Genomic DNA, 25,963 nt, shown 5'->3' on the forward strand with positions numbered 1-25,963 from the left:
GTGGCAATATTTTCTATTATTGCCATTTGCTATAATCAGGCTCATGTTGCTCTTGCTGGTGCCCTCCTGCTTACAGCTAGGACCTCGATCCTGTAAGCTACACCTAGGCAGACCTTTGCACCTGCCCCAGCGCAGTCAGGGGACCTCCATGTGGGCGCAGAGGCTCACCCCTATGAAGCAGCTTGCCAGATTGGGGCCTCAGTGTCTGGCCCAGGCGAGCCTGAGGTTTCAAAGCCTCGCTTTCGTTTGGTAGCAGGCATGACCTGTTCTGTGAAGATGATAGATTGGCCGCTGAATGGTTAGAGGCAAGGAGGAAAGGGGGCAGAGGTGTGGAAAGCAGCCCCACCCATGGGACACTCACAAAATACTAACCAGTTACGTTCAATTGCTTGAGGTTAAAAACCACATGAAAAAGCTGGTCAAGCTTTGTTTTTACGAGGTGGCTGTTGCTATTAGAGACCCATGTTTCCAAGCTTCTGGGACCAGCCTTCACCGGCAGGGCCTTAAGTACGGTGGGCTTATCCCGTATCACTTTCGAAAATCGAGTCTTTCAGGGCACGAGTAGCCTGGTTTGGGTGCCCCACTGCAAAGGCAAGTGTTCACTGCCTGTTTTACCATCTGTAAAATGAGGCTAATGATACTGACCTCCTTTGTAAGGCGCTTTGAGATCCACGGATAGAAAGTGCTGTATAAAAGCTAGGTATTATCCACTGAGCTCTCGCTTCATTTAGCTTTGGGGCTAACACATTTTTCACATTTAAAAAAAAAAAAGCCTCCCCCCTGGGCTGTAGTACAATTGGCAGTTTATAACTCAGCCTTTAATACAAGCTGAGGAAAACTTCTCTCCCTGTCCACCAAACCGTGGGGGGGGAGTGAGGGGGGAAAGTTGTGACAAAACCACCACTCTCAAATTTGTGTCAGTAGGAAAAAGTGACCCATCCAAATCCCCCAAACGGCAAAAGGCCACCTGCATGTGAAACCAGAAATCAGAGCCTTCATCTTAAGGGACTCGATTGGCTCCTTCCTTTCTATCAGGGATAGGGCATATCCTGACCGGTGACTAGTATCTCACATAGCACTCTTCCTAGCCAACAGATTCCATTATGTCATTATCACGGCCAGCCTTAGTTACCGCTGTTATAACCAGTCAAGCTATAAACGATGCCTTAAGTGCGACAGGTGTTTTGTTTCCAAAACTTTAATGCACTATGCTGAAGAGTAGCAATTCATTTTATGCATCTACAACTTAGGCTGAGTTTTTAAACAGCCTTTGAATGACGGAAAATGCACATTGCAGCTAATGGTGACCTGTGTACTGCATGTGTATTTAGGTGACATTTTAAAAGATATAGGGCTAATACACAGACCTCACATTGGGCAAAATGGTCAAGGGCTTCAGTTTATTTATGTCTGTTTTGTAAACTGTTTACAAGTCAATAAATAGGCTTCATTTTACTTAGCTGGTGTGACGTGGCATTGGTAAGCTAGTGCCTGTTGTATTCTTTCTGTCAAGTAACATATTAGGCTGGGATTTGTAAAGGGGCCTAAGACTTTAGGTGCCCAACTCCCACTGGATGCCAATAGGAGTTAGATGTGTAACTCCTTTAGCTCATCCCCTTTTGTATTTATATTTATATTCAAATGCTTTACAGACAATAAGTAATTCGTCCTCCCAATAACCCTGTGAGGTAAGTATGTTTTATTATCCCCGTTTTCGAGGTGGGGAAACTGAGGTAGAGCTGAGGTTAAGGGGCAGATTGTCAGAGGTATTTATCAACTTAAAGATGGAGATAGGTGCCTAGTGCTTTTAAACCAATGGGAGCTTGATTTAATTCCCATTTTAAATCAACAGGCGTCAGATGCCTGGGTGTTCTTGAAAATCCCACTAGGTCCCATCTGCATTTTGGATAATCTGGGCACAAGAGACTGGCCTCAGGTCACCTTGGCTGTGTCTACATTGCACTTGCTTCCTAAAATTTCCCACCACGGCAGCATGGGTGATGATAGCAAGAATGGGAATGTTTGTGGAGGCTAGTCACTGGCACGGGCCTGGGACATTTAGGTTATTTACTGAAAATACAACTTTCTAACTCTAAGAACAGTGAAGCTCTGGAACAGGCTTCCACCGGAGGGGGTGGAATCACAGGAAGTTTTTAAGAACAGGTTGGACAAAGAGCGGTCAGGGATGGTCTAAGTTTACTTGGGCCTGCCTCAGTGCTGTGGCCTGGACGGGATGATCTCTCAAGGTCCCTTCCAGCCCTACAGTTCCATGATTCTAGACACTGTGTTGTGGAACAGCGCTCAGAGCCGTGGCTGATGTACACTAGCACTCCCGCCATCAGTGGCACAGGTGGAGCTGCGGCCACAGAGGATTGGGGTGGGGGGGTGGAGAAGAGTGTAGTGTAGCAAACCTAAAGTGTCCCTGAGTCAGAGCGGGGATTAGAACTCAGGAATTTCTGGCTCAGCCTACACCTGTCTTTCTCAGTTACCAGCAGGAACAAGTGCAACCCTTGCTCACATGAGTAGTTCTTACTCCTACAGAGCCAAGTCCTGCAATCTTTACTCAAGCAAAACTCCCAGTTTTTTCCAAAAGGAATTTAGGCAAGTAAGAGCCTAAGCAAAGGCTGCAAGAGTTGACTCATGAGCAGCAGCATCCGTGTCCCTGAGACTACTCACGTGTGTAGGTGTTTGCAGGACTGGGCCCACGGGGATGGATGGCTGAAGTTAGCTGAAAAGAGAGCAGCAGCATCTTCTTAAAAAGTCAAAAAGAATTGAGACAACTGGACAAAACCACCTTCAGTGTCTACACCCTCCACTCTGACACTGACCATTAGTAGCAAATGTTTATTTTTAAAACTCGCCAAACTTCGATCCAACATAGCTGCAGGGAATCGCTGGCGTCTCCACGGGAGAAAACATCTCAGGACCATTCCAATAAGTGATGTCATCACAGCTCTGTTTTACTCTCCGTTTTCCGACTCAGGATGTGGGCAGCACAGCGGAAACCCAGGTTATCTGAGGCAGAGTCTGGTGTGTTTCCCATCCTGGGAAAGGACAAAAACACCCCTCCTATGTCGATTCAGTCATAGATTTTAAGGCCAGGAGGGACCATTAGATCCTCTAATCTGACCCCCTCAATGACACAGGCCATAGTGATCCCTGTTTTGAGCCCACTAACCTGTCTTTGACTAAAGCAAATCTTCCAGAAAGGCAGCCAATCCTAAAATGATACTGACACATGGGGCCATTTTCGAAGAGCTCAGCTCCAATGTAGGCACCTAAGTAAGTGGCCAGATTTTCAAAATAACTCAACCATCAACATACTGTGCTAATTAAAAAAAAATCTGGCCATTTAAATTAGGGGTCTAAATGAGAGCAGAGCATTTGGGAAAATCTACCACTTGATGTACAGAATTGCTGCAAAGGGGCTGATGAGTGATGCAGTTCCTCCCCCGGGCTTTTTAAATGAGATCTTCTGACAATAATTAATATGGAGAAGGAAGGCAAAGCAATTTAATTATTCAGAAATTGTCATTTACATAATCGCTGACAAAAATGAGTTTGTCTGTATGATTTAAAACAGTTGAACATTATTTCCCACTGTTAATTACACTTCATTGTTATAATTTCTATCCTTATGTTATTTTCCCTTCCCTCTCACACTGTTGTATTGGGTGTTATACACTAGCTGGCATCTGGCCTTCATTCCAGGATTGGCTGCTGTCCATACAGAATTTGAGAAGTGTTTGGGGATTTATTATTAATAAATAATAATAAAGTGGTCTTCACATTAGTTAAAAGTAAATAATTATTAAATAGCAAAAAGTTTTAAATAAATCTATGTAATGAAGGTTAAGTTACTATAAGCCCCCCAATGTGGTGCAAAATAGCACCTGGCCACAGCAGTAAGTAAACCTACCTAGTAGTAACAAGAGCTTTGTGATTGGCCGATCCGTCCACTGTGTCAATCCAAGATGCACCTCGCAGGACGTGCATTTTCTGGGCACGCTGCCTTGATACAGGTCCATGAGGTTGATACTCTGATGCAGTCCATTCCCAGGTGTTTCCTAACAGGTCATAGAGCCCTGAGATATAGAAATTGCTTAATTAGGATCCATAGGAGGACACATACACTGTCAATACAAAGCCCTTTTGGAAGCACTTTGGTGCAGTGAGGGTTGTTTAAGACGCCATCAGAAGAGCATGGTCTAATGGCTAGAGCAGGTGACCAGGAATCAGAAGCTCTGGGTTTTATTCCCAGCTCTAATACACACTCACTGTGACCTTGGGCAGATCACCAAACTTCGCTGTGACCATCTATTTAGTGGGGTAATAATGCTTGCTTACCCTCAAAAGGACATTGTGAAGCTTAATTAGATAATATTAATAAAGTGCTTTGAGATTCTCAGCTGAAAAGCATTACTGAAGGACAAAAAGTCATCAAGTATCATTATTATAAATCATTGCAGGCAATGTCATGCCTGTTGTGTTAAAATGTCTCATGTCAACATCAGCCAATTTAAACAGCATTCAGAAATCTCAATGTGCCCAGCATCAACATATTTAAATGCCAAGAAACTCCATGTCAGTTTAGGTTTTAAAGTCCAGCTACAATCTTAAGGCGTTATTTTATTATTTCTAAATTGAAATTAACAAAAGAATTCATTTGCAAACTGGGGCAAAGGTGCCTACTAGTCCATACCATAGTTGTTCTGAGGAGAGAATGCGTTCACTGGGGAAACACCATGGTAACCATCTTCTGCCGTATCAATCTTTGGGAAGATTCCCTGTGTGAAGAGAGGATTTTACTCGAAGAAAAAAAAACCCAAATAAACCTCACCCAGGATGGCACAGAAAGGAGCTTGCGCTTTACAGAACCTCCTCATGCTTAAAATAATGGAAACAGTCTAACAGTCGTAAATTACACAACATGAAGATATTTCAGTATGAGGAAACAATAGTTCAACCATTCCAAGTGCTAAACAGGGAGATCCCTCCCTCGTGAAACTCTGAACCTCAACAGCCACAAATGTTGAGGAATCTGGATTCCACTTCCGCCATAGAGAGCAGGGTGAGATTGCCACCTTGCAAGGATATTCTGTATAAATATTAAATATTTATGGATAAATATTACCTTTAAATTCTAAATCCTGGAGATTGGGAGTGGAGGGGGAGGGAAGAGAGTCAAATGGTGGCAAATTTAACAACTGACCTGGGAGCCCTACCAGCTGATGTTCAATATCTTGAAGACAAGTCAGTATGATTTACTAGCTAAATGTTTCCTTACGTCACTTTAGGACATTTTTCTTCATCAATAAGCCATCAAGACAACCTGTAACAGACATGATGGTATTAAGACCCTACCTGCCAGAGATTTGTACGATTTGGTTGAAATTTGTTCCCCCAAGGATATACTCTGCCTGTCAAAAAAGAAGAGGCGGGACCAATTATTTCCTTCCTGATCAAACCAGGATACCAGTAGGAACTGTCAGCTTTACCCTTTCTCACTGATGTACAGGGACCAGTGCTGTTCAACATATGCATAAACGATCTGGCAAAAGGTATAAACAATGAGATGGCAAAATTTGCAGACAATACAAAATTACTCAAGATAGTTAAGTCCAAAGCTGACTGCAAAGAGTGACAAAGGGATCAGACAAAACTGGGTGAGACTGGGCAACAGAATGGCAAATGAAATTCAATGTTGATAAATGCAAACTGATGCATACGGAAAACATAATCCCAGCTATACATACAAATGATGCGAGTCTAAATTAGCTGTTATAGCACAAGAAAGATCTTGAAGTCATTGTGGATAGTTCTCAGAGAACATCTGGTACAGCACCAGTCAAAAAAAGCTAAAAGAATATTAGGAACCATCAGGAAAGGGATAGATAAGATGGAAAATATTATAGTGCCACTATATAAATCCACGGTACGCTCACACCTTGAGGACTGTGATGCAATTTTGGTCACCTCATCTCAAAAAAGATCTATTAGAATTGGAAAGTACAAAGAAGGGGAACAAAAAAAGGTTGAGGTGTGGAACAGCCTCCATCTGAGGAGAAGTTAAAAAGATGGAGTGTTCATCTTAGAAAAGAGACGACTAAGGGGGGATATGAGAGAGGTCTATAAAATCATGACCAATGTGGAGAAAGTAATAAGGAAGTGACTATTAGCCAAGACAGTCCAGGACACAACCCCATGCTTTGAGTGTCCCTAAACCTCTGACTGCAACAAGCTGGGATAGATGACCAGGGAAAGATCACTTGATAAATTCCCCTGTTCTGTTCATTCCCTCTGAAGCATCTAGCACCAGCCACTGTCAGAAGACAGGATACTGGGCTTGATGGATCATTGGTCTGATCCAATATGAACATTCTTATGTTCAAAAGGAAACCATACATTGGTTTTAAAAATAAACATTGACTCTAAAGGATACAGTGCATAGCTGGGAGGGCAGTCAGTGCCCTAAACTGCTTGTCATCAGCCCTTCTGATTACCACTCTTTTTGCCAGTTACTCTGGCGGGGATTTTCAAAGGAGCCTAAGGGAATTAGGCACCTAGAGCCTACTAAATTTCAATGGGAGATTTGAACACCTAGCTGCCATAGACTCCTTGGGAAAAAATAATCACAGTTTCTGCGCATAGTGATTTACAAACATGAACTACACATGGGGATCAGTTCATCCACCACTAAAATGCAGCTGCCTCTGGAGTAGGACACTGCCAGCTTCTTACTGCTGTGAAGTGAAGAGGAATATTGTACCTGATTGAAAATGCAGGGGGAGTTTTTAGGATGGACATTAATTTGGAGCTGGTATTTGACCTGGATGTCAGAGCTAATGTCTCTTCTCTTACGAAAAAACTGTGGGAACACAGGCATTGACACACTTGATCAAACCCATGGGTCCACCTGGTCCAGTATCCCATCTCTGACCGTGGCCAGCACCAGACGCTCCAGAGGAAGATGCAAGAAACTCCACGCAGGCGGATGGGAGATAATCTGCCCCACATGCAGGTCACATCTCAATCTCAAATAGAAGCTGGTTTAAATCTTGCAGCATGAGATTTTGTAATCCCTTCCTACACTCTTCTTTTAAATTTTGCATTAACTGTTATAACTCTGGATATTCTTGTTATCCCTATAAACATCCAATCCCTCTGTGAATCTTCCTAAACTATTGGGACAAAGTCTTGGCTCCATCAAAGTCAGTGACAAAACTCCCGTTTGACTACAACGGGGCCAGGATTTCACCTGTGGCCGTAATGACGTCCTGTTGCAATGAGTTCCACAAGCTTTGATGTTCATATCTCAATTGTAAGTGGATCAAGCCAAGTTCACTTCTCAGGGCCATGCCTCATAACTGAACACCTAATGCTATCCAGCTCCCCCAGGCAAAGCACATCTTTGTAGTCAACTCCAGGACAGCCCATTATTCCTGGCAGAATGCACTGCAAAGCATGAACATTAAGGGCCAGACCCAGCTCTCATTACTGAGAGGAGAATTTGGCCTCCAGAGCTTTAATCAGAGAGATGGCTCCAAAATGTATTCATGTAACTAATTTCATAGAGTCATGGGTTTTAAGGCCAGAAAGGACCATTAGATCATCTAATCTGACTTCCACCCACATCTCCCTGCGGAGACCAGAACCCCCCAGCAGAAGGGAAGGTAGAGCTTTGAGTCTGGTCCCCTGCCATCCCACCATAGACTCAACTATAATTATTTGATGACTTAGTTTGGTTTGAAAGAGATCAGCTCAAAGAGCTTTTCTTACATACTCTCTAGTCCTCCCCTTGCAGCAAATTCCCACTCTGCCTCAGTAGGGAGTCTCTTCCCTTTCCACTTGCAGTATGCCTGTGCATCATTCCAGCTCACGTGTAGCACGGGGTAGTCCAGCTTGGTTTTTATCCCAGATCCTGGACCTGCTGGCTGAGGAGAATTTCATTTAACAGGTTTTCATTGAACCATAAAAACTTTATGTAAAATAAACCCAACAACAGGGAACAGTACAGAGTCTGGGAGGCCTACAATTAGACACATCATCTATGATGTGCTGCCATGAGCATCCACCACCCACTTTGCTCTGCCTATCTGTAAAGTACTGAAATAGACAAGAATCTTGGACTTCAGGCGTTCAATGGCTTGTCAGCTAAGGTGGCTACACCTTTGAAATCTATGGGGGGTCGGGGGCAAGAAAAATCTGTGGACATATTTTTTTTAACACCAAAAGCATTCATTAGCCCAAGACAACTTTCTGAAAGGCGGGGAGGGTACAAATGATAAATATTAAGTAAGACAGTCTGTGGCAGAGCAAGGAATTGAACCTAGGTCTCAGGTTAATGGTCGAAATACTGGCCCAGCCTGCTTCACATGAATGTATAAAGATCATACTCTGAACTTCTGCAGGATTTGGAAATGCATCCTTTTATCTTTTTCTACATGGTACAGGGCACCTTGCCTTTGACTACTTGGCAGAAATCAATCTAACTAAAGACTGGAGGATATACCCTCAGAGACTTGCGTAACACATAGACACCAGTTCTATCTACTCTGCTAAAAAGACTTGGCTGGTAGTGGAGTTTATCCCCTAGACAATGATCTAAAACAGGTCTGCAGATCAACTGTGGCCTGTGATCACTTCCAGGTAGTTAACAGAACTCCTCCAATCACAGTGCCCCCTAAATATATAAACAAAACGGACAAGAACAGTGCATAGCCGGGAGGGCAGCCAGTGCCCTCAGCTGCTTGTCATCAGCCCTTCTGATTACCACTCCTTTTGCTAGTTATTCTGGTACGGATTTTCAAATGAGCCTAAGGGAATTAGGCACCCACAGCCTAGTAAATTGCAGTGGGAGATTTGAACATCTAATTCCCGGAGACTCCTCTGAAAATCACAGAGGAGTCTCTGCGCTTAACTCTCAATTTCCTCCTTTTATGTGAGTGGAATTGCTAACGTTGTAATTAATGCCATTTCTTCTCCCCTCTGAAGTTCAGCCCATAAGCAGACAGTCTCTGAAGCCCTATGGGATTGCAATTCGCTCCTTTGGACTGCTCACCTGTCGCCAAAATGCATTGTCAATCGGCAACCACCAAGGGGCAGACTAAGAAAAAGGAAAAAAAGAGACCAGATTAAAACACAATCCTGCCATTGAATCGTCCTCAAGCCTTGACTCTTGGTGCTTAACCCATTTCACAGCATGCGGAGTGTTTTTGAGTTGGATATGGTTAGATTCTGTGGCTGGATATGAGCAGCTGGTTCATTTTAAAGACATTTCTATAAAGCTCATAAGTAAGGTACTTCTTTTAAAGGTAAAGAAAGGTACTTTCTTTTAAAAAGAAAATTCAAGATTTACAAAACTCCTTTAAAAATGTAGGCTTCCCTGTTTGCAATTCTGTTGAATAAATATCAGGAGATGCCTTGCTCTCTCCATACTCGCCTAGCAGACCCTACTGTACACTCTGCAAACTGGGGCCTTAAATCAGGTAAGGCATAATCCTGCTCTTATTGGGGTCAACAGGAGTTTTGCTCTTGGTTTCAATGGGAGCAGAACCAGGCAGAGAAAAAGCCAAAATATTAAACCAGTTGTTACCCGGTGGTAGTATTCAGCAGAAAAAAAAATACCCATTGCAATCAACAAAGTCTTTCCCTCAGGGGTTAATGTTTATAGCAAGACAAACAAATAAAGGTAACACGGTCAGGAAATAAAGTGAAAAACTCCCCAGTGAGGAATCCAATTCCCTCCTAATCCCTGCGGTGTGGAGCCTAAGATTTCCAAAGGCTTGCATTCCTTTTTCTGGGCACCTGGCTAGAGTTGAAGTTAACGTCTCCTTTCTTCACATAAGGCCACAACATAAATAGTAGACTTTTCAGGAATGGATTTGCTTGTATTTATTCCACCATCCGGACACCACTCTGAGTTCCAAGGACAAACACCACAGCCCTCTTTTCACCATCAACCCCATAACATATTGTTCATGTCACTTTACACACTCCAAATGCACTTTACCTCCAGTTTTTGGGTCACTTTCTTTTTCAGCTCTTCGGATACAAAATCCTCAAAGACAAAGCTCCAGCCGAAGGCTTCTGCTTCAGTTTTATATTTCTTTTCTCGAACAAACTCCCTGGTGTAAACATGTCAGATATAGGTCTCTGGGTAGCAATCCCACAAGGTTAACACCACAAAATTTAATGATCCACATGCATAAGAAGTTGATAAAAGTAAATGTAATTTACAAGAGCTATTCACACCATTTATAGTTTGAGCCCCTGGCGTAAATCCAATCAGCTCAATGGAGTTAGGTTTAGAGATGAAACTGACCCAGTTCGTATTGGTTGAATGGAACTGCTATACTGATGTGAACTTTTTTTAATATTTAAAAACAAAATTTATTGAGTTTCTTTATTTAGATTTATTAAAACAAAACAACCCAAAAAACCAACCAATCAAGGCAGCAGAGTTACTAGAAGTTCCTATTCTAAGCTGTGAGTGCACTTTGCAAAAATTCACATTGAACAAAAGCCACATGCAACCACTTAAATCCACTGCTCCTATTGCAAATCTGTCCCCAAAATGTAATTATCCAGGGCAGTGAATAACCCTGCCCAATCTGTGTTCTATCGCCTCCCAAAATAGCTGAGACTCAAGATGAGCTTCTCGGCACGTCCAAAAAGGACTCATTAAGATATCAGAATAATCTCTGTACCAATGCAGGATAGTCCCTCCAATACATAGTCTAGTGCAGGGGTGGCCAACCTGCGGCTCCTTGTACAGGCACCGACTCCGGGGCTGGAGCTACAGGTGCCAACTTTCCAATGTGCCAGAGGTGCTCACTGCTTGACCCCTGGCTCTGCCACAGGCCCTGCCCCCACTCCACCCCCTCCCTGAGCCTGCCATGCCCTTGCTCCCCCCTCCCCACCCTAGCTTCCTGCACACCACGAAACAGCTCATCAGGAGGTGCAGGAAGGGAGGTGCTAATCGGCAGGGCTGCCGGTGGGTGGGAGGCGCTGGGAGAATTGATGGGGGGCTGCTGACGTTTTACTGCGGCTGCCAACAAAGGTAAACTCAGCAAAGATAGCTTCAGTCACTACCCAGACCAACTGCATATAGCTGAAAGTCTCCACCACCCTGCGCCATCCAGTCTCTGCAAACTAAGCAAACGCTAAGTGTAGGCCTCACCTGAAATCCCGGTTGGTGACAGGATATTTGTCAATACCAAATGACTTCACTGTCACTTCCTGGAGAGGCCCTTCATTTTTACCGTCAGGTGAATTTGCTCCCATTTGGAACTTCCCGCCAGGCAGTTGTACCATGTTTCCATCATCTTCAAAAACTATGAGAGATGTTGTGATCCAATATAACATTAATTAGTAACAAAATCTTGGAGTGCGTACATTCTTCGCTAGAGGTATGTCTGCATGCTGGGGAAGGAGGAGAATAGAAAGTTGATAATTATACCTAGCATCTAGACAGTGCTTTATATCTTGAAAGTCCTTTGCACAGAGTACACTGAGCTTATTCCTGGTGTAACTCCATGGAAATCAATGAAATTATCCCCGAGAAAAATTTAGTCCATTCACTCATTCTCTCTACTCTCCTAGGAGGAAAACAAGGAAGTATTGTTATCTCAATTTTACAGCTGGAGTAACTGAGGCAGAGAGGCTAAGTGACTCACTCTAGGTCACAGGGGATAAGCAGCAGAGTTAGGAATCTCTTAATATGCTACAGGACCACTGCTGCTGAAGATACTGATATCTGAAAGACAGCTCCTCTGCATGGCAACAGATTAACCACATAAAGGAATCAGACTAGCAGCACAAAACACCCCCAGCCCACACAGCCTGGATCTGCCCTATGAAAGTTTTGTAAATGCACAGAGGTTTTATTGTGAAGGAACCGTTACAGAATCTACACTATGAAGGGTTCACTGAGGACAACTGCAGCTCAATCTGTTGCTTTAGATTAGACTCAGTGGTGGTTTGATGGCAATTTATAAAGAGCAGCATTCCTGGGTATTGCTTTGAGTATTCACTCCTGGCATCTAGTCTCGCTCATCAGTTTTTACATGCAGGATTTCAGGCCACCAGAGGAATCTCCTTTGAAAGTATTCAAGGTCTGTCACTTTTCAGCTGCATCAAATGACCCAGGGATTCACGAGGGAAACTCTGAAAGGAGTAGCCCCTCCAGAGATGGGCAGGCCCAGGATTAAATACTGCGTTAACATATTTAGAAATGACTCTGCAAACCTTCAGAAAGAAAGAGAAGAGAAAAATACATCGGAGTGGGGAAGTTACCAGACCTTTACAGCTAGGAAACAAATTTGGGCATGGGGGTGCGAAGAAGGGAAGATGAGTAGGAAGGGAATTCCCCTAGCCTCCCCAGCATCACAAACATCAGATCTAGAGCTGAACTTTGTGGGGTATCCAGGAGGATTCTGTCTTAAGCTTGCACTTTAGAGTCAGTGAAGGGATGGATCTCCCAGCTAACTTTTCCAAAGTTTGGAGGTGGGGGTGCTGGTCTCTTTTTACATTGCTCATTTCACCTAACTGCTGGAATAAGTTTAAGAGTTTGATACTGGTTCCTTCAAATCTATTTAAAAGGGAACAGATGGGCCCTTTCTTCCTTGTTTTCAGGCAGTTAAGGATTCATTTTAAGGCAGTACTTCAAGTCTCTGTTCCGGGAGAAGGATTTAGGGTGGTGAGAGTCAGGGAAGACACTTCCTTGAAATGAGTTCCGGTTAATGCAGCCCCTGACAGAAGGGGAAAAAGTCATTAAGTGGGGGCAGGCACCACTTATTAAGCTCTGCTGCAATGAAAGAGTGTAAAGGGTAAAGGAGGTGGAACGGAAAGGTGGAGCAAGGCATGCTTTGGACACATGAACTCACCTTGCAGACTGGAGCTGCTCCCTAACACACAGGTGCCTAACAGGAGAGCCAGCTGCACTCTCCCAGCAGAGGAGCAGGGTAGCATCGGGGACAGGAGATGAATTAGAAGAGGAGGTGGAAAGGCTGCCTGTGACGCAGAAAGGCTGGGTACTGGGCTGAAATGCTTCCGGGATCTCCGGCTAGAAGGGAGGCCAGTCAAAGATCTTCCCGGCCCGAGTCCCCGCCTCCCCCTGCATGGAAACGAAAGCCGGGGGGTGATGAAAGGGGAGGAGTATGTGCACAAGCGGCAGCAGAGAAGCTGGCTTCTGCGTATATGGAGTCGGTGTGGAAATTAAGTCATATTTAAGCCATAACCAAAACCCAGCCCGTGCAGGATCGCTCCTGACGGTGCATTAAATTAGTGCACAAGCCATTTGGTGTTCAAGAGGCAAAAGCCAATCACTTTTCACTGAAGCGTTTTCCTTAAAATTGTTACCCAGAATACCTAGGATCCCTCTCATTTAAAGAGGGGAAAATATCTTACCCTTCTCCCCCCAAAAGCAAGCCTAAAATCCAAACCGATTTTGGGCACTTGACACTTTTCACACGATCATTTTTGTGCTTTTTATGGGGGAGGTATGCACTTGGTCTGCTTTGCATGGGTTTTCATTACCATGACAAATGAAAGGTGTTTTGATTTTTAAAACATGAGGGAGGGGAGGGGACTGTAGGCTCCCATAGACGCAGACCATCCTACAGATGGTGTAGATCCTGGAACGGTTTTTTCCTTTTTTTTTTTTGGAAAGTGACTAGCTTTTATATTGCGTCCCTTTAAATGGGGAAAGCACTAGCTACCCTACCTGCTCAGTCAAGAGGACACAGCATTTCAATTCTTGAACCTACTCTTACTGAGATATTGAGATTTTCTGCAGAAGAAATTTTGCAGTTTTAGAGACTCTTTATGAGCTCTTCCATACACAAGTACAGAGGCTTGCTTTTTAACTCAACTCTCCAAAGACTGATTCTTCAGGTAGTGACGTATGACTAGTGTTACAAGATATTGTTTCAGGATTTTGCTTTTACTCAGTAGGCCTCATACTGTATTCCTTGTTCACCCAAGCTCCATGGTGGGGGATAATGCGCAAGGAATCATCAGACCAATGCCCATATTCACAAAAAACCAAATGTAACAGGATAAATTAGTAAGCACGGCTAGAGTTGAAAGAAGTTAAACATTTCTTGATTACCATTACAACAAAAGGCATGCAAGACTGAAGCTAGAAGTTCTGTAATGTGGAAAACAGAACAGGCAGGCAACTGAAGTAAGAATCTACATTACCCACAGTGATATCAGGCCAGATCTCAACCAGTTGATCCCATACTTGAAGTTTTGATGGCATTGCAGCTGGGTCTAGTTCAAGGTTTGTCAAAGAGTTCCTGTCCATCCCTCCCCCTAAACTCCTCAAGCTGCTGCTCAAGCAGCTTGTGTCATAGGTGAATTCGCATCTGAGTTATCAGATTCTGCCAATAAAATAAAACCCAAACACTCTAGGAACTTGCCAGCAGGTTTGTGGACTATTTTAAAAACACCCTGGATTGTAGATCACCATTATACATTGCTAATTAAATTATAAGAATTATGCCTATAAATATGCACAGCTTTCCACCTATAGATCTCATATCACTTTACAAATGAAGGTGTTGTTTACCCCCGCCCCACACACTTTGTAGACAGGGAAACTGATGCATAGAGCTGACATTAACGGCCGTAAATCAGTCGCATAGCTAGGAAAAGAATCCAGACTGACACTCACCCAGTGCAGTGTCCTACACATTAAAACATATTGCCTCCCAGACAACTAAAAGGTATTCTTCACAAATCCTATGGAGACTCTCTTTGAAGCTTGAAAGATTTGCTAAGAGTGGAGTTTGGTGCAATCCAATCTGCATGTGTACATGAGCCACAGAAAGTCATCCCTGCTGGGGGTATTCTAGCAATATCCAGAAAGAGGTGTACAGATAAGGGACATTTCCTCCCAGCTGACAATTACATAACTACATTGACCTGTCCCACATTAGCCATCCCAAGCAAAACTGACACCACTACAAAATAAGCACAGAGCAGAACTGTTTATTGGGTAAAAAGACTGTTGTACATTTCAGTGCAATTAAGAAAAAAAATAAATAACTGATTTTAGAACCTAATATTTGAATAGGAGCGAATGTTTGAGAGTGGCTATGTATACTCCAAAGAGAGGGCTACTTCTGTTACTGTGAAGATCCACTGGAGGCTGGAGAAAATAATGCCTGTAGCTGGATTTTTTTTTTTTTTTTTTTAAGTTACTTAAGGGCATCTCCCTACTCAAGGCAACCATCACAGCAGAGGGCAGATTCAGTTCAACCTTTGAGAGACGACATTCCAGCTCGCATAATTTCATCAACCAAAAGAATGTTGCTAGCGATCACCGTGCTAAAAAGATCAAAACATTGATGGTCAAAACTTCTGTATTATTCTACAGTTCATCCAAACAAGAGTACCAACTGCATGCATCTCCCCCCTTCAGTCCCCACTTCACACACCCACTCTGTAGATTATGTTCTACATTCACTAACTTGTTAAAAAACTTGTACCGGCTGTTGAAGTGTCATTCTGTAAGTTATTATAAACCAATCTTGGCTTATTTAAGAAGTTTGATTTCTCTATGGCAGACAGAGGTGAAACAGATATCAAGACTAGTCATTTTTATAAAAACATGTGAGTACAATAGTTATATTTCTACACTGTACATTTAGATAAAATATTTATTTAGATAAAATATTTCTGTAAAGATTAACCCATCCCATATCAATCCATCAAATTTGACTAGTAGCAATGGAAACCTATTTTAATTTAAAATTAAAAAAAAAATTACAAAGAATTTACCATGAATGAAGTAGTTGTTTTTTGACATTATAATTATCCCAAATTCCAGCTGTCGCCGCCACCATTGGTTCACCTGGGAATGCAAAATAAATCCCCTTTTAGGTAATTAATGCATTTTATTAATGTAGTTCAAAAATCTTGTTACAGACAATAGGAAATCACAAGACATTAACATGTTCTCCCCCCACCCCCACCATAAGAATGGCCATATTGGGTTAGACCAAAGGTCCATCTAGCCCAATCTCCTGTCTTCTGACAGTAGCCAATACCAAATGTCCCAGAGGGAATGAACAGAACAGGTAATCAAGTGATCCATCCCTTCACCCATTCCCACCTTCTAGCAGAACACTTGCTGCTGCCACCAAGAGGCAAACCAAAGTATCTCCTACTTCATACTAAACACTGGCCTTCATCTTTGTGTGCCCGTATTTTTCACTGTAACACATATACTTTGTAAATGGAGTGTCTGAGCCTCCAAATGTGGAGCAGTGGCTCACCAAGTCAGTTAATTAATTCTCTTGCATAAAGCTATATTGAAATTAACATTATTCATCACGAGTGAAGTATTCTTCTAGGAAATATTCTTCTTGTAAATCTAAACAACTAAAGAAGCTGCCGACTGAAAATCTGCCAGAAGATCTTACAAAAATTCCGCCAGTCTTGAAACATCTTTGGAAGCCAAAGCATGATGGACTTGCTGTACATTAAATAAAAGCTCCATTTCCTCCTCAGCAGAAACAGCACCATTTTGAGGGCTCAAAGCAAAAATTAATCCTAATTGTCTGAACATATTTTAAAGTTTCTTACCAGTGTTCAGATCAACTCCAATAAGTTGTCCTGATCCTGCATATTCGGCCAGAACTTTCACTAGTGTTTCCTGGGGGTCATAGCCAGAGTTCTGCGCAAGAACCTTGGAGGGGGAAGGAAGGAGAAAAAAAAAGCACATTGTATGTATTAAACTTAAAGCCCTGTATGTTGTTTCAGAAGGTGCATCATTAACTGTTAATCTCTACCACAGCTCCCAACATATCCCCCTGCTGGTATAACTCAGACAAAAATTAGGAAGGGTATACATCCTTGCCTTCAGTTCAAAACATTACTCATGTCTGTCCTCTGGCAAAAGACTCTTCAGTGAAGTGGACTACTGCTAAAACAGGTACAATTTTCTACACTTTATAACTGCTCTGAAACCATTACTTTAACCAAGAGTACTTTTATACCTTAGGAATTATGAGCAGAGCATCAGCAAAGGCTTGAACTCCAAACTGGGCTCTTCCTTTTACATTGGGCTTATGTTTCACAAGAGCATCAGCTATTGCCACTTCTAATGCACCAGCTCCTGCAACTACACATCCTGTAAGAGATAAAACACACTATGTAGTCCAATTGTTTGATAGGCTGTACACTAATTTAAGTTAGTGGTCATGAAGCTCCCACAGAGACAAAAAGAGGTCCGTTTAAGATTTGCTGACTGTAGTGAAGAGCTCCAAGCTTTTACTGGGCAGAGAGAAAGCTAGGAAGTTGAAACAAAAGCCTGTATGTTTCTATCATTCACTAAAAACGTGCCAAGATGGTGGTGGTGATTTTTAGTAAAAATCTTACTAACTGGCCAGCTACCTAAAGTATTGACAGCAGTTATATTTTAGGCCCACTGTAGACATTTCAGCAAGACAGCAGAAAGTCAAGTCAAGATTATTAGTATTACATGAAGTAATTTAAATAAAGCACCAAGTCTACACATATTAAAAGGTTTTCACATCAACAGTTTGCAGTTCTCATGTGTCATTTTTAGTTAAAAAACATCTAAAAGAGCCGCTTTGTTTTTGTTTTCTCCTTCCCTTTGAAATGGAGATTGGAATAGAAGAGAAGCAGCAATTCTACCGTTTTCTTGGAATAAAACTCAGGTTTTGGTAACACCATACATATATACTAAATCAAGATACTTTAAACAGATTTTTGAAAAATGTGTTATCGGTTCATTATTTCCACTGATAAGAAATGCTGTTCTAATGATACTTCCCAGCATGAACTCTAGACTGATAATGCAGAGTAATAAACTTTTAGATGACTGGAAAGCAAGCCTTTCCTAGCCCTCGTCTATGCTTCCAGAGGCATAGAGGGTATATTACATATAGCTACACACAGCAGTGAAAAATAGTCCGTGTCCACACTGCAGTATGTAGCTACATGTGGCAGTGTAGCATGGGAGGCACTGCTTTGGTGTGTAGAGATCTATGTAGGGTAGATTACCTAGGGTTCTGGCATGTCTATTCAGCCAAGCAGTGCTTCACGGTCTACACTGCTCTTTATATTTGTGCTAGTGAGGTGTGTGGTGTCTGTACTCTATATGCTGCCACACATGTAGACATACACCTTTCAGCTAAAGGTATGTATTTTTTATTCTTCCCACTTCCAAAAGCACTGAATTTAATTAGATCTGAAGTTTTAATAATTTTCCCTGTAGTGATTAGAGCATCTTGTACTAACAGAGTATTCCAGCAACTTTTACCTGCAGCACTTAACTTACTGTTAACAATTAACAACAATAACTTATTCCCTTTCTTGGAGAAAGGCAACATGCAGCTATTAATTGTGTCACCTAACATGTAACTTCAGTTACAATAACTGACCAAATGTGTGCCCATCTTTCCTAAATACTCACTTTAAAAACAGCAAGGCACTGGGAACACTTCAAGTAGAAGTGTGCTTTAGCACAGTCTGTATAAACTATTAACAAAAGCGAACAATTTATCCGTATCACCTGACAGAAAAGTACAGGCACATAGATGTGCATTGGCAGCTGTTTTGCACATTTCAAGATGTGCTTCATAAGACCTTGCTAAATGAAACACCACCACGAGACTTACCATCCTCAATAGCATTTTTGACAGCACGTAGCCCATCTCTTACTGCATCCTTGATTTGTATGAGCGTATGTTTATTTGGCCCCCTGATCAATAGGGTAACAGAGCGAGGGTTGTCACACTTCTCAATGAAGGTAAACTTCTCTTCACCCTATATGCCAATAGCAAGTTTCTAATATCACATTTTTGCTTAACAAAAAACCCCACAGTACATCCATGTAAATCACTAAATGAAAAATATTTAACTATGGTGTATCTGAGTATTTTAAGACCGATGTCAACAAGAGAGTTATTCAGATAAATTAATTTTATACTGAACCTTTCAGGAGGGGAAGAGAGAGAGAAGGGGAGAAGTTTGTCTCCTCACCCTCAGAAGCTGTTCAGATACCTTCTCAATTATATTTTATCCTTAAATAGAGAACAAGTTTATTTTGTTTTTTCCTTTGGTTCAATTTTATTCTTTAACCCCAAACACATTCTACACATGACAAGGAGCAACAAGGACAAGAAGTCCCAGTGACTTTTTATGAGACTTCCATTACTGCTCTCAAACTTTTAAATGAATTCTCATGGGCACCTAAATGCTGGCAAAGACCTCCATATGTTTAGAAGTAGCAGAATCAACAATAAAGCCTGAACTGAAAAAGACTGCTGCAGACACCAGATAGGAGCCAGAGGAATATCTAGTTTAGCCTTGGTTAGAAGATGAAGGTCTTACGCACCAGTGTATACTCGTAGACAAGACCAGCATGCCCCAAACAGTCAGCAGTGAGGTCATCCACAGAATTCATAGCCATACCACCACAAGCAAGTGTCAATCTGAAAAAGGATGTACATAAAAACACCTAAAGCATGTTACATTAAAAAAAAAGTGAAAAGCTAGAGAATCTTAGTTGTGTGAATAGTCCTGAGTGAAGATGCTTTTCACACCATGCCATATATTGTTATAACATATAGGCTGGTCTCCTTATTTGTGAATTTATTTCAAGATATTAAGGTTTGTTTATTCAGGTGATTTGTTTCCTAGTGTTCAAGTTTAAAACAATTCAAGCCTCTTCTATTCTACTCGGAGTTGAAAGCTTACTGTAAACATGGTTTATACTGGACTGACAGTTTTTACTCCTGTAAGAAGTGTATGTGCTTGAGCTAAAGGGATATTTTATTTCAGTTTTGAAAGAAAATATACAATAAAGTAAAAATGGAAAGAGTGAAAGTCTAACACAAAATTCCTTCCCCAAGAACTGACCTCTCCATGTTCCTCCTTTTTGCTCTGCGCAAAGCTACTATTCCTTCTTTTGCAAGTGCATCCAAGGAAAATGGGTCAATTCCCTATAATCAAAGGGAGAAGTACACATTAAGAAAACTAAAAATAGAGATTCAGTCCAGCACTAAAGACCAAATTGTACATTCAGTTCATACAGAAGTTAAGTGGGAGGTATGCACACGTATCTGAAAAATACACTGCTGACCAAGCCTGACTAGGGTTTGTCTGAAGAAGCCTATACAGTTAACTGAAAACAAAGCATCAGGCCTGCCAAGAATGCCAACATTTTAAAGTAATTTTTCCAGTTACCTCATTCTCATTTATCTCACCTTTTGATTGATCACAATAAATCCTTTATTTGAATCACCACAGACTCTCTTTTTCAAATCTATGATTTTGTTCACTCTGTCTTCAATGAATTTTCTCTCAGCTTTTACTAACTTCTCTCTTTCTTCTGCACTCTTATAGAAGAATCCCGAGCTCACCTCTCTGAAAAGAAAAAAAAAAAAGAAATTGTTCAACATTACTACTAGTGCTCTAGAGTGTTAAAATAGCAGAATCTTAAAATCAGAAGGGGACTTAACTTACATGTTTCAGTTAAGACATCAATTAGCTAAAATTACAGTACAGCACTATGAAGTGTACAGTCCTTTTGAATACATGTAAAAAGGAAAAGGATTCCTTCCAATGCAGAGGCACAGTACAGAATTATTCTAGCACAGAGTTATACCAAGGGAACTATGAAGTATACTTGGGTGTTCACTGTGCAATGTAAGACTTGTTGGAGGCATAGGGGAGACTTTCTGTCATTCAGTAAGCCAACAGAAGGGACGATTATGCTAATGTGTCCACAATCCAGCCCACCTCAAAAGCCAATTCATCACTCCACTAGTTTGGAGTTAAACATTTGACTTCATTTCCTCCTTTTACACAAAACCAGGCTAGTTCTTTCTCTCTCTCTTTTTTTTAGAAAAAGGATATTCTAAAGTATTTATTACTCTTAAAAGGTTTAAGATACATATGCAAATATGAATTCACACTACCAGAGTCAGGTATATTTCTTCCCTTGTCTCACTGGTGACTACTTACGTTTTTTCGTATTCTAGTGATACATTGCAAGTAAGGATGTAAGCATCTTCCACTCTTTTCTTCATGTCAGGATGACGAGCACCATGGTCCAAAACAAGTCCTCTAATCAGCCTGTAAAAAGTCAGTAAGATGACCTGTAAGAAATCCTTTATTCACAGGGTAGGAAACTTCTGTTTTCCTGAAATGTAGTCATAAAACTCATACTATAGTTGAACAAACAGATTAACTACCTTACTGTCACATTAAGAATTCCTTGGATCATGTATCCTACTTGTATGGACATGCTAACTTTACACAAAGCATACCATTAGGAACAAGTGAAAAGGAAATATACTCTAGCATAGTGTCTGACTGCATTAGCTATTGAAGAAGCCAATGCAGAATTCGTCCATGCCACTGAAGTTAAATATCTACACTTCTTTGTATTTTCAAAGAATTTTGAAGCATTACGGTTCTCTTAACATGTAATTCTGATAAGATTTTATACATCTTCACTTAAGAGGACACTTAAGACACATTAGGAGCCACCCCGTGCTGCCAATATTTTAGAGTTACAAAAGGTGGAGAGTTGGATTCCTGTTCACCTTCCATTTTTGATTAGTCACCTAAAACTTACACTTCATCTATACTGGAAGTGGACTTGCATTCCAAAAAAGATGGAATAGTTAAAAAGGAATAAGACACTTCATGTTTTTGACGCTGACAACTGTTTTAAAACAATCTTTGAAAGTGAACAGTTGTATACATGCACCTAATGTACATTTTATACTTGAAATGAATGTGTAGTGATAATGATGTTCAGAAAAGTGTATCAGAAGAATACAGTCAGATCCTCCAGCATAAAGGGACATGATTTAGTCTCACTTGTGTCCAGTCCCTCCAGGCCTGTTAGAAGATTAGCAAAACAGAGATTACAGGAAAAAGGCTATTTTTCAGGTTATTTATTTTGTAATTCTGACAATACCTAGCTATTCGTCAGTTCTGTAGTTTTCCCTGCGTAGTCAGTTTCCTCTTTTCAAACAAAAGAGGGGTAAGAAAAACGGGAAAACGCAATTGTAAATTGACAAAAAATTGGCAGAGGGACTCAGAGGTGGTATACTACCCCTAAAGCTACCTTCAACTGTTTTAAAGCAATTAAGTTTCAAGCTATGATTAACCTTTAAGTACAGAATGCATTACCAACATTTTATAGCTACCTACGCTGTTTCAGTTTCCGATTTGTGCTTCATCTCCATAATCTCAACCATGTAGAGGTCAATAGGCTCATCTGGTTTTCTGATTGCCAAAACAGCATCTACTACAGCCTGAAATAGGAGAGAATGCCTCCATAAAAAACAATGCATTCGTCAAAAAAGCAACCCAGCCAGTATTTCCTCAACTTCCATACATTCTCACCCCTTCCCCAAATAGTTACAGAACAAGCTGAACACCTGGAGTTCCTTACACAAAAGGACAGTAAGGTAGATGACAGACAACACATGCACACTTGCCTCTGTTAAGATATCAGCAAGTTCTGCATGAACTTTAGTACGCAGGGACGTTCTGGCAACATCCACAAGTGTCTCCCTGTCCATCTCCTTGGTTACTTTGACTTTCTCCAAAACTTCAAGTGCTTTTTCTTTTGCAGCTTCAAATCCTTCGGTGACTATTCTAGGGTGCAAGCCCTAATTTTTTAAAAAGAGTTAAGTAACAGAATGAGTGGACTGAAAACTCCTATTTACTAGTTTTACTTGAAAAGTTAAGATTTGAAGTGTTATCTCCAAACTTCGGATACCACAAACACCCATGACTTTGGTGCTATAAGACTGAAGTTAGAATTTGCATGCTACAGAGAAGGGAAAAAAATAAATAAAATAAAAATTGTACTGTCCTTCTGAATACATGTAAAAGGAATGGCACTCCTTCTAATGCAGAGGAAAAGTACAGATTATTTTAGCACAGAGTTATAGCCAAGGGAACTACAAAGCACACTTGGGTGTTCACTGTGCAACATGAATTAATAAGGTATCAGCCTAAGTTTCCTGGCACACACTGCCAGCAGCAATTCCTTACTCTAGAAAGGTACCTCCTGTTGTCATACAATTAGAAGACAAGAGCTTTAAATCCAAATAGAAATAAGTCAAAAACAAACTGGTAGATACAAGGTACATCCTGCATCTATCATAGGTGGTTTCAACCTGTAACAACATAACCCTGGCTAGCTGATCATCTGTTTTAGTTTTTACCCAATGTATTTACACAATAAAAAGTGTCTCAAAATAAAATAATTCTGGAAGAGCTGTAACACCGGAAGCTTTTTTTATGAACATGAAACATTAACTGCGATGATGCTGAACAGCCTCAAAGGAAAATGTTCACTCATTTTCTTATGAAAGTGAAAAATTCATACGTACCTCGGAAATATAGAGATCCGCCTGCTTCAGCAGCTCTCCAATGATCAGAACATTTGAAGTGGTACCATCTCCAGTGATGTCATCCTGTGCTGTTGCTACTTTTGCTATCAAGGAGGCTGTTGGGTGTTGTATTTGCTAAACAAAAACAAGACACTGAACAATAAATCTTGAATTGTTATGGGAGTAACTATCTGAAACCAATTTAACCTGGCCAGTGCTTACTTTTCATAACCACTAGTGCATCTGAATGATTTTGTTTTTATTACTTTAAAGTGACACCATCTAATTAAAGAGTCATATTTAAAGAACCAGCTATAGTGGTCATAGACTTTGCATAACTCTTGTTTTGACCAAAAAGCAATGAAAATAAAGAACCAAAGCACAGCACTGGTTTCTTCAAACATTAAGAAGTCCTTATCAGCCGAGTTATTCTAAAAGGACCATGTATACATGCCTGACAGTGACCCAGGAAAGGAGAAAAAGGATGTTATTTTAAGAAGCAGCACAGAAAAGTTAACCTTAATGGAGTAGACAGAACATATAAGCACAGAGTAAACGGCATTTAAAAGTGTGATGTAAAGTACAGTACAATGAAATATTGCTGTAATATTTCATTTAGCTAGCATGTGGCAGGGAAACTACAGTGTAGTAATGGATCTGTGTGTAGCAGAAACTCACACGTGGACCACACCCACCATGCAGCCCAGTACATTTTTCTTTTTCTTTTTTAACCTCACACATCTGTACCTTACTACCTTTGGCCTCAGTTCTGCATGTACATCTGTCCAGAGCCCTACTGTTTGCAACAGAAATGCAGGCCTCTCCCTGATCAGATGCAAGACTAGGACTTTAGAGACATACCAGTGTTAGGTGAACCAAAAGAAATTTTGGGTAAACAAGAGCATATTTAAGAGTAACAGGCAGGATACTGAATGAAAGATCTATCCCTTTCTGAAGTCTGAAATCGGTAAACAACAAACCAATGAGGCAACGGATATATTTTAACTAGGGAATTAACAACTTTCCTTTATGGTTGCCAACCCATGAGATTTAGCGAACATCTGCCCAAACTACCGCTGCCTTGAACCACTGCATGAGAAGCCCCGTTCATCACCGTTACCGCACAGAGCTCCAGCCGCTCTGTTCGCCCCAGGGGGTCGGGGGAAAGGGGCGCACTCACCATCTCGTGAAGCAGCACGTTGCCATCCTTGGTAAGCTTGATCTCTCCAGCCCCGGACACCAGCCTGCGAGGGTCACAATGCACAACAGTCAGCGGCTGCGCAGCCTCCGCCTTGCCCCGCTCCCCAGCGGCCTGCGCGTGGCCCAACCCCAGCGCGTGGCTTCCCAGGCGCCTGCACGGCCAGGGGGCCGCGGCTAGCGCCAGCCTCCCGCCCGCTGCTTTGTCTCCAGCGCTCTGCGCCCCTAGGCCTGCGGGAGCCCGAGGCAGGCGCCGGGCAGCAACCGGCGCCTCCCGCTCCGCGCGGGGCCGGCGGAGAGCCCGCCAGTCACGGCGCACAGCGGCTCCCGAGAGCGGCCGGCCCCCCTCCCCAGCGGGCCCCACCGCTACACCCGCCTCGGCCACGCGGCCTCTCCCGGGCCCCCCGCCTCGCCTCGCCTCAGCCCGGCCCCCGCGGGTCTCACATCTTCATGGTGCCCTTGGGGCCCAGATTGGTCCGCAGCACGTCCTGCAGTCCCCGGGCCGCGCTGATGTTAACGGCCAGCGCCGCCTGGGCCCGGGCCACCTCGGCCTTAGGGTTGAGCGCCTTCACCGCCGACATGTCTGCAGCAAGGCCAGGGAACGAGAAGGCTCCAGCTACCACAGCCGCCGCCGCCCCGCCCTTCTAGAACACTCCGCCGGCGCCAGCCCCGCCCGCCTCCCATTGGCCAGGCCGAGCCGGCTGCAGGACCATTGGGCAGCTCGCTTGTCGTTCGTTCCCAGTGCCCGCCCCCTGCAGAGGCGCTCGCGGCCGCTGGAAGCCGTTAATATGCAAATCTTCGTAATCACGTGCGCATATTTTAATTAATATACAACGAGAGCTCATTAATATATACAAAGTTATTACTGTACAATAGGATGACCAGAAAGCAAGTGTGAAAAATGGGGAGGGGGGGTAATAGGTGCCTATATACGAAAAAGCCCCCAAAATCGGGACATCTGGTCACCCTACTGTACAACCATGCCTAGTCATGTAGGATTGCGACTCAAAATATGAATAACGTAATTAACATGCACAAAATAGCTGGTCACAGTTATAGCTATTTGTATACAAATCAAATAATTAACATGCCTCTAGGTCATTAATGGTTATATTACCTAGTTAGCAATGGCAATCCCCCAGTTACTAAAATCACAAACTTGCCTGAGTTAGAAATTAGCCAAGTTTTTTTTTAAATAGTGGATTAATATTGAAATTAGCTTAATAACAGATAAACTCAATTAATATTTCAAACAGCCTTCTTTGCTCTCCCTGCTACTGCTATACCCTTGATGTGCTGCTCAGAGTAAGAAGCAAATGTCCAGTATTGCCAATCCCCAATGTTCAAAAATCATGAGTCAGGCTCCA

The 25,963-nt window shown here is 42.2% G+C and overlaps 2 protein-coding genes and 3 non-coding genes across 7 annotated transcripts; all 5 read right to left on the minus strand.

Annotated features, from left to right (window-relative positions):
* Positions 1-2,830: 2,830 nt before the first annotated feature.
* Positions 2,831-13,050, minus strand: SUMF2 (sulfatase modifying factor 2). 3 transcript variants are annotated; one of them, XM_048823755.2, is made up of 9 exons: positions 12,888-13,047; positions 11,183-11,336; positions 10,013-10,127; positions 9,062-9,106; positions 7,784-7,934; positions 5,365-5,420; positions 4,703-4,787; positions 3,920-4,085; positions 2,831-3,044 (listed from the first exon to the last, which is right to left on the minus strand). In XM_048823755.2, the coding sequence occupies exons 1-9, from the start codon at positions 12,970-12,972 to the stop codon at positions 2,948-2,950; spliced, it is 954 nt and encodes a 317-aa protein (XP_048679712.2). In that variant the 5' UTR covers positions 12,973-13,047; the 3' UTR covers positions 2,831-2,947. The 3 variants fall into 3 exon arrangements, with proteins under 3 accessions (XP_048679712.2, XP_048679713.2, XP_048679715.2); XM_048823756.2 differs by having other exon boundaries at positions 11,183-11,424; positions 12,888-13,000; XM_048823758.2 differs by lacking the exons at positions 5,365-5,420; positions 7,784-7,934 and having other exon boundaries at positions 12,888-13,050.
* Positions 13,051-14,977: 1,927 nt separating this feature from the next.
* Positions 14,978-25,235, minus strand: CCT6A (chaperonin containing TCP1 subunit 6A). Its single transcript, XM_048823752.2, has 14 exons — positions 25,041-25,235; positions 24,580-24,643; positions 23,400-23,534; positions 22,497-22,670; positions 22,207-22,310; positions 21,007-21,117; positions 20,247-20,406; positions 19,900-19,982; positions 19,376-19,472; positions 18,657-18,804; positions 17,010-17,143; positions 16,597-16,699; positions 15,790-15,862; positions 14,978-15,336 (listed from the first exon to the last, which is right to left on the minus strand). Exons 1-14 carry the CDS (start codon positions 25,175-25,177, stop codon positions 15,264-15,266), a joined length of 1,596 nt encoding a protein of 531 aa, XP_048679709.1. The 5' UTR covers positions 25,178-25,235; the 3' UTR covers positions 14,978-15,263.
* Positions 20,555-20,687, minus strand: LOC125624171 (small nucleolar RNA SNORA22). The gene has a single exon (XR_007353229.1). It is a non-coding gene; the product is annotated as a small nucleolar RNA SNORA22 (small nucleolar RNA).
* LOC125624169 (small nucleolar RNA SNORA15) lies at positions 21,265-21,400 on the minus strand. The gene has a single exon (XR_007353227.1). It is a non-coding gene; the product is annotated as a small nucleolar RNA SNORA15 (small nucleolar RNA).
* LOC125624170 (small nucleolar RNA SNORA22) lies at positions 22,865-22,996 on the minus strand. The gene has a single exon (XR_007353228.1). It is a non-coding gene; the product is annotated as a small nucleolar RNA SNORA22 (small nucleolar RNA).
* Positions 25,236-25,963: the final 728 nt, after the last annotated feature.

Source organism: Caretta caretta, chromosome 17 (genome assembly GCF_965140235.1).
Source record: "Caretta caretta isolate rCarCar2 chromosome 17, rCarCar1.hap1, whole genome shotgun sequence".
NCBI lineage: Eukaryota > Metazoa > Chordata > Testudines > Cheloniidae > Caretta > Caretta caretta.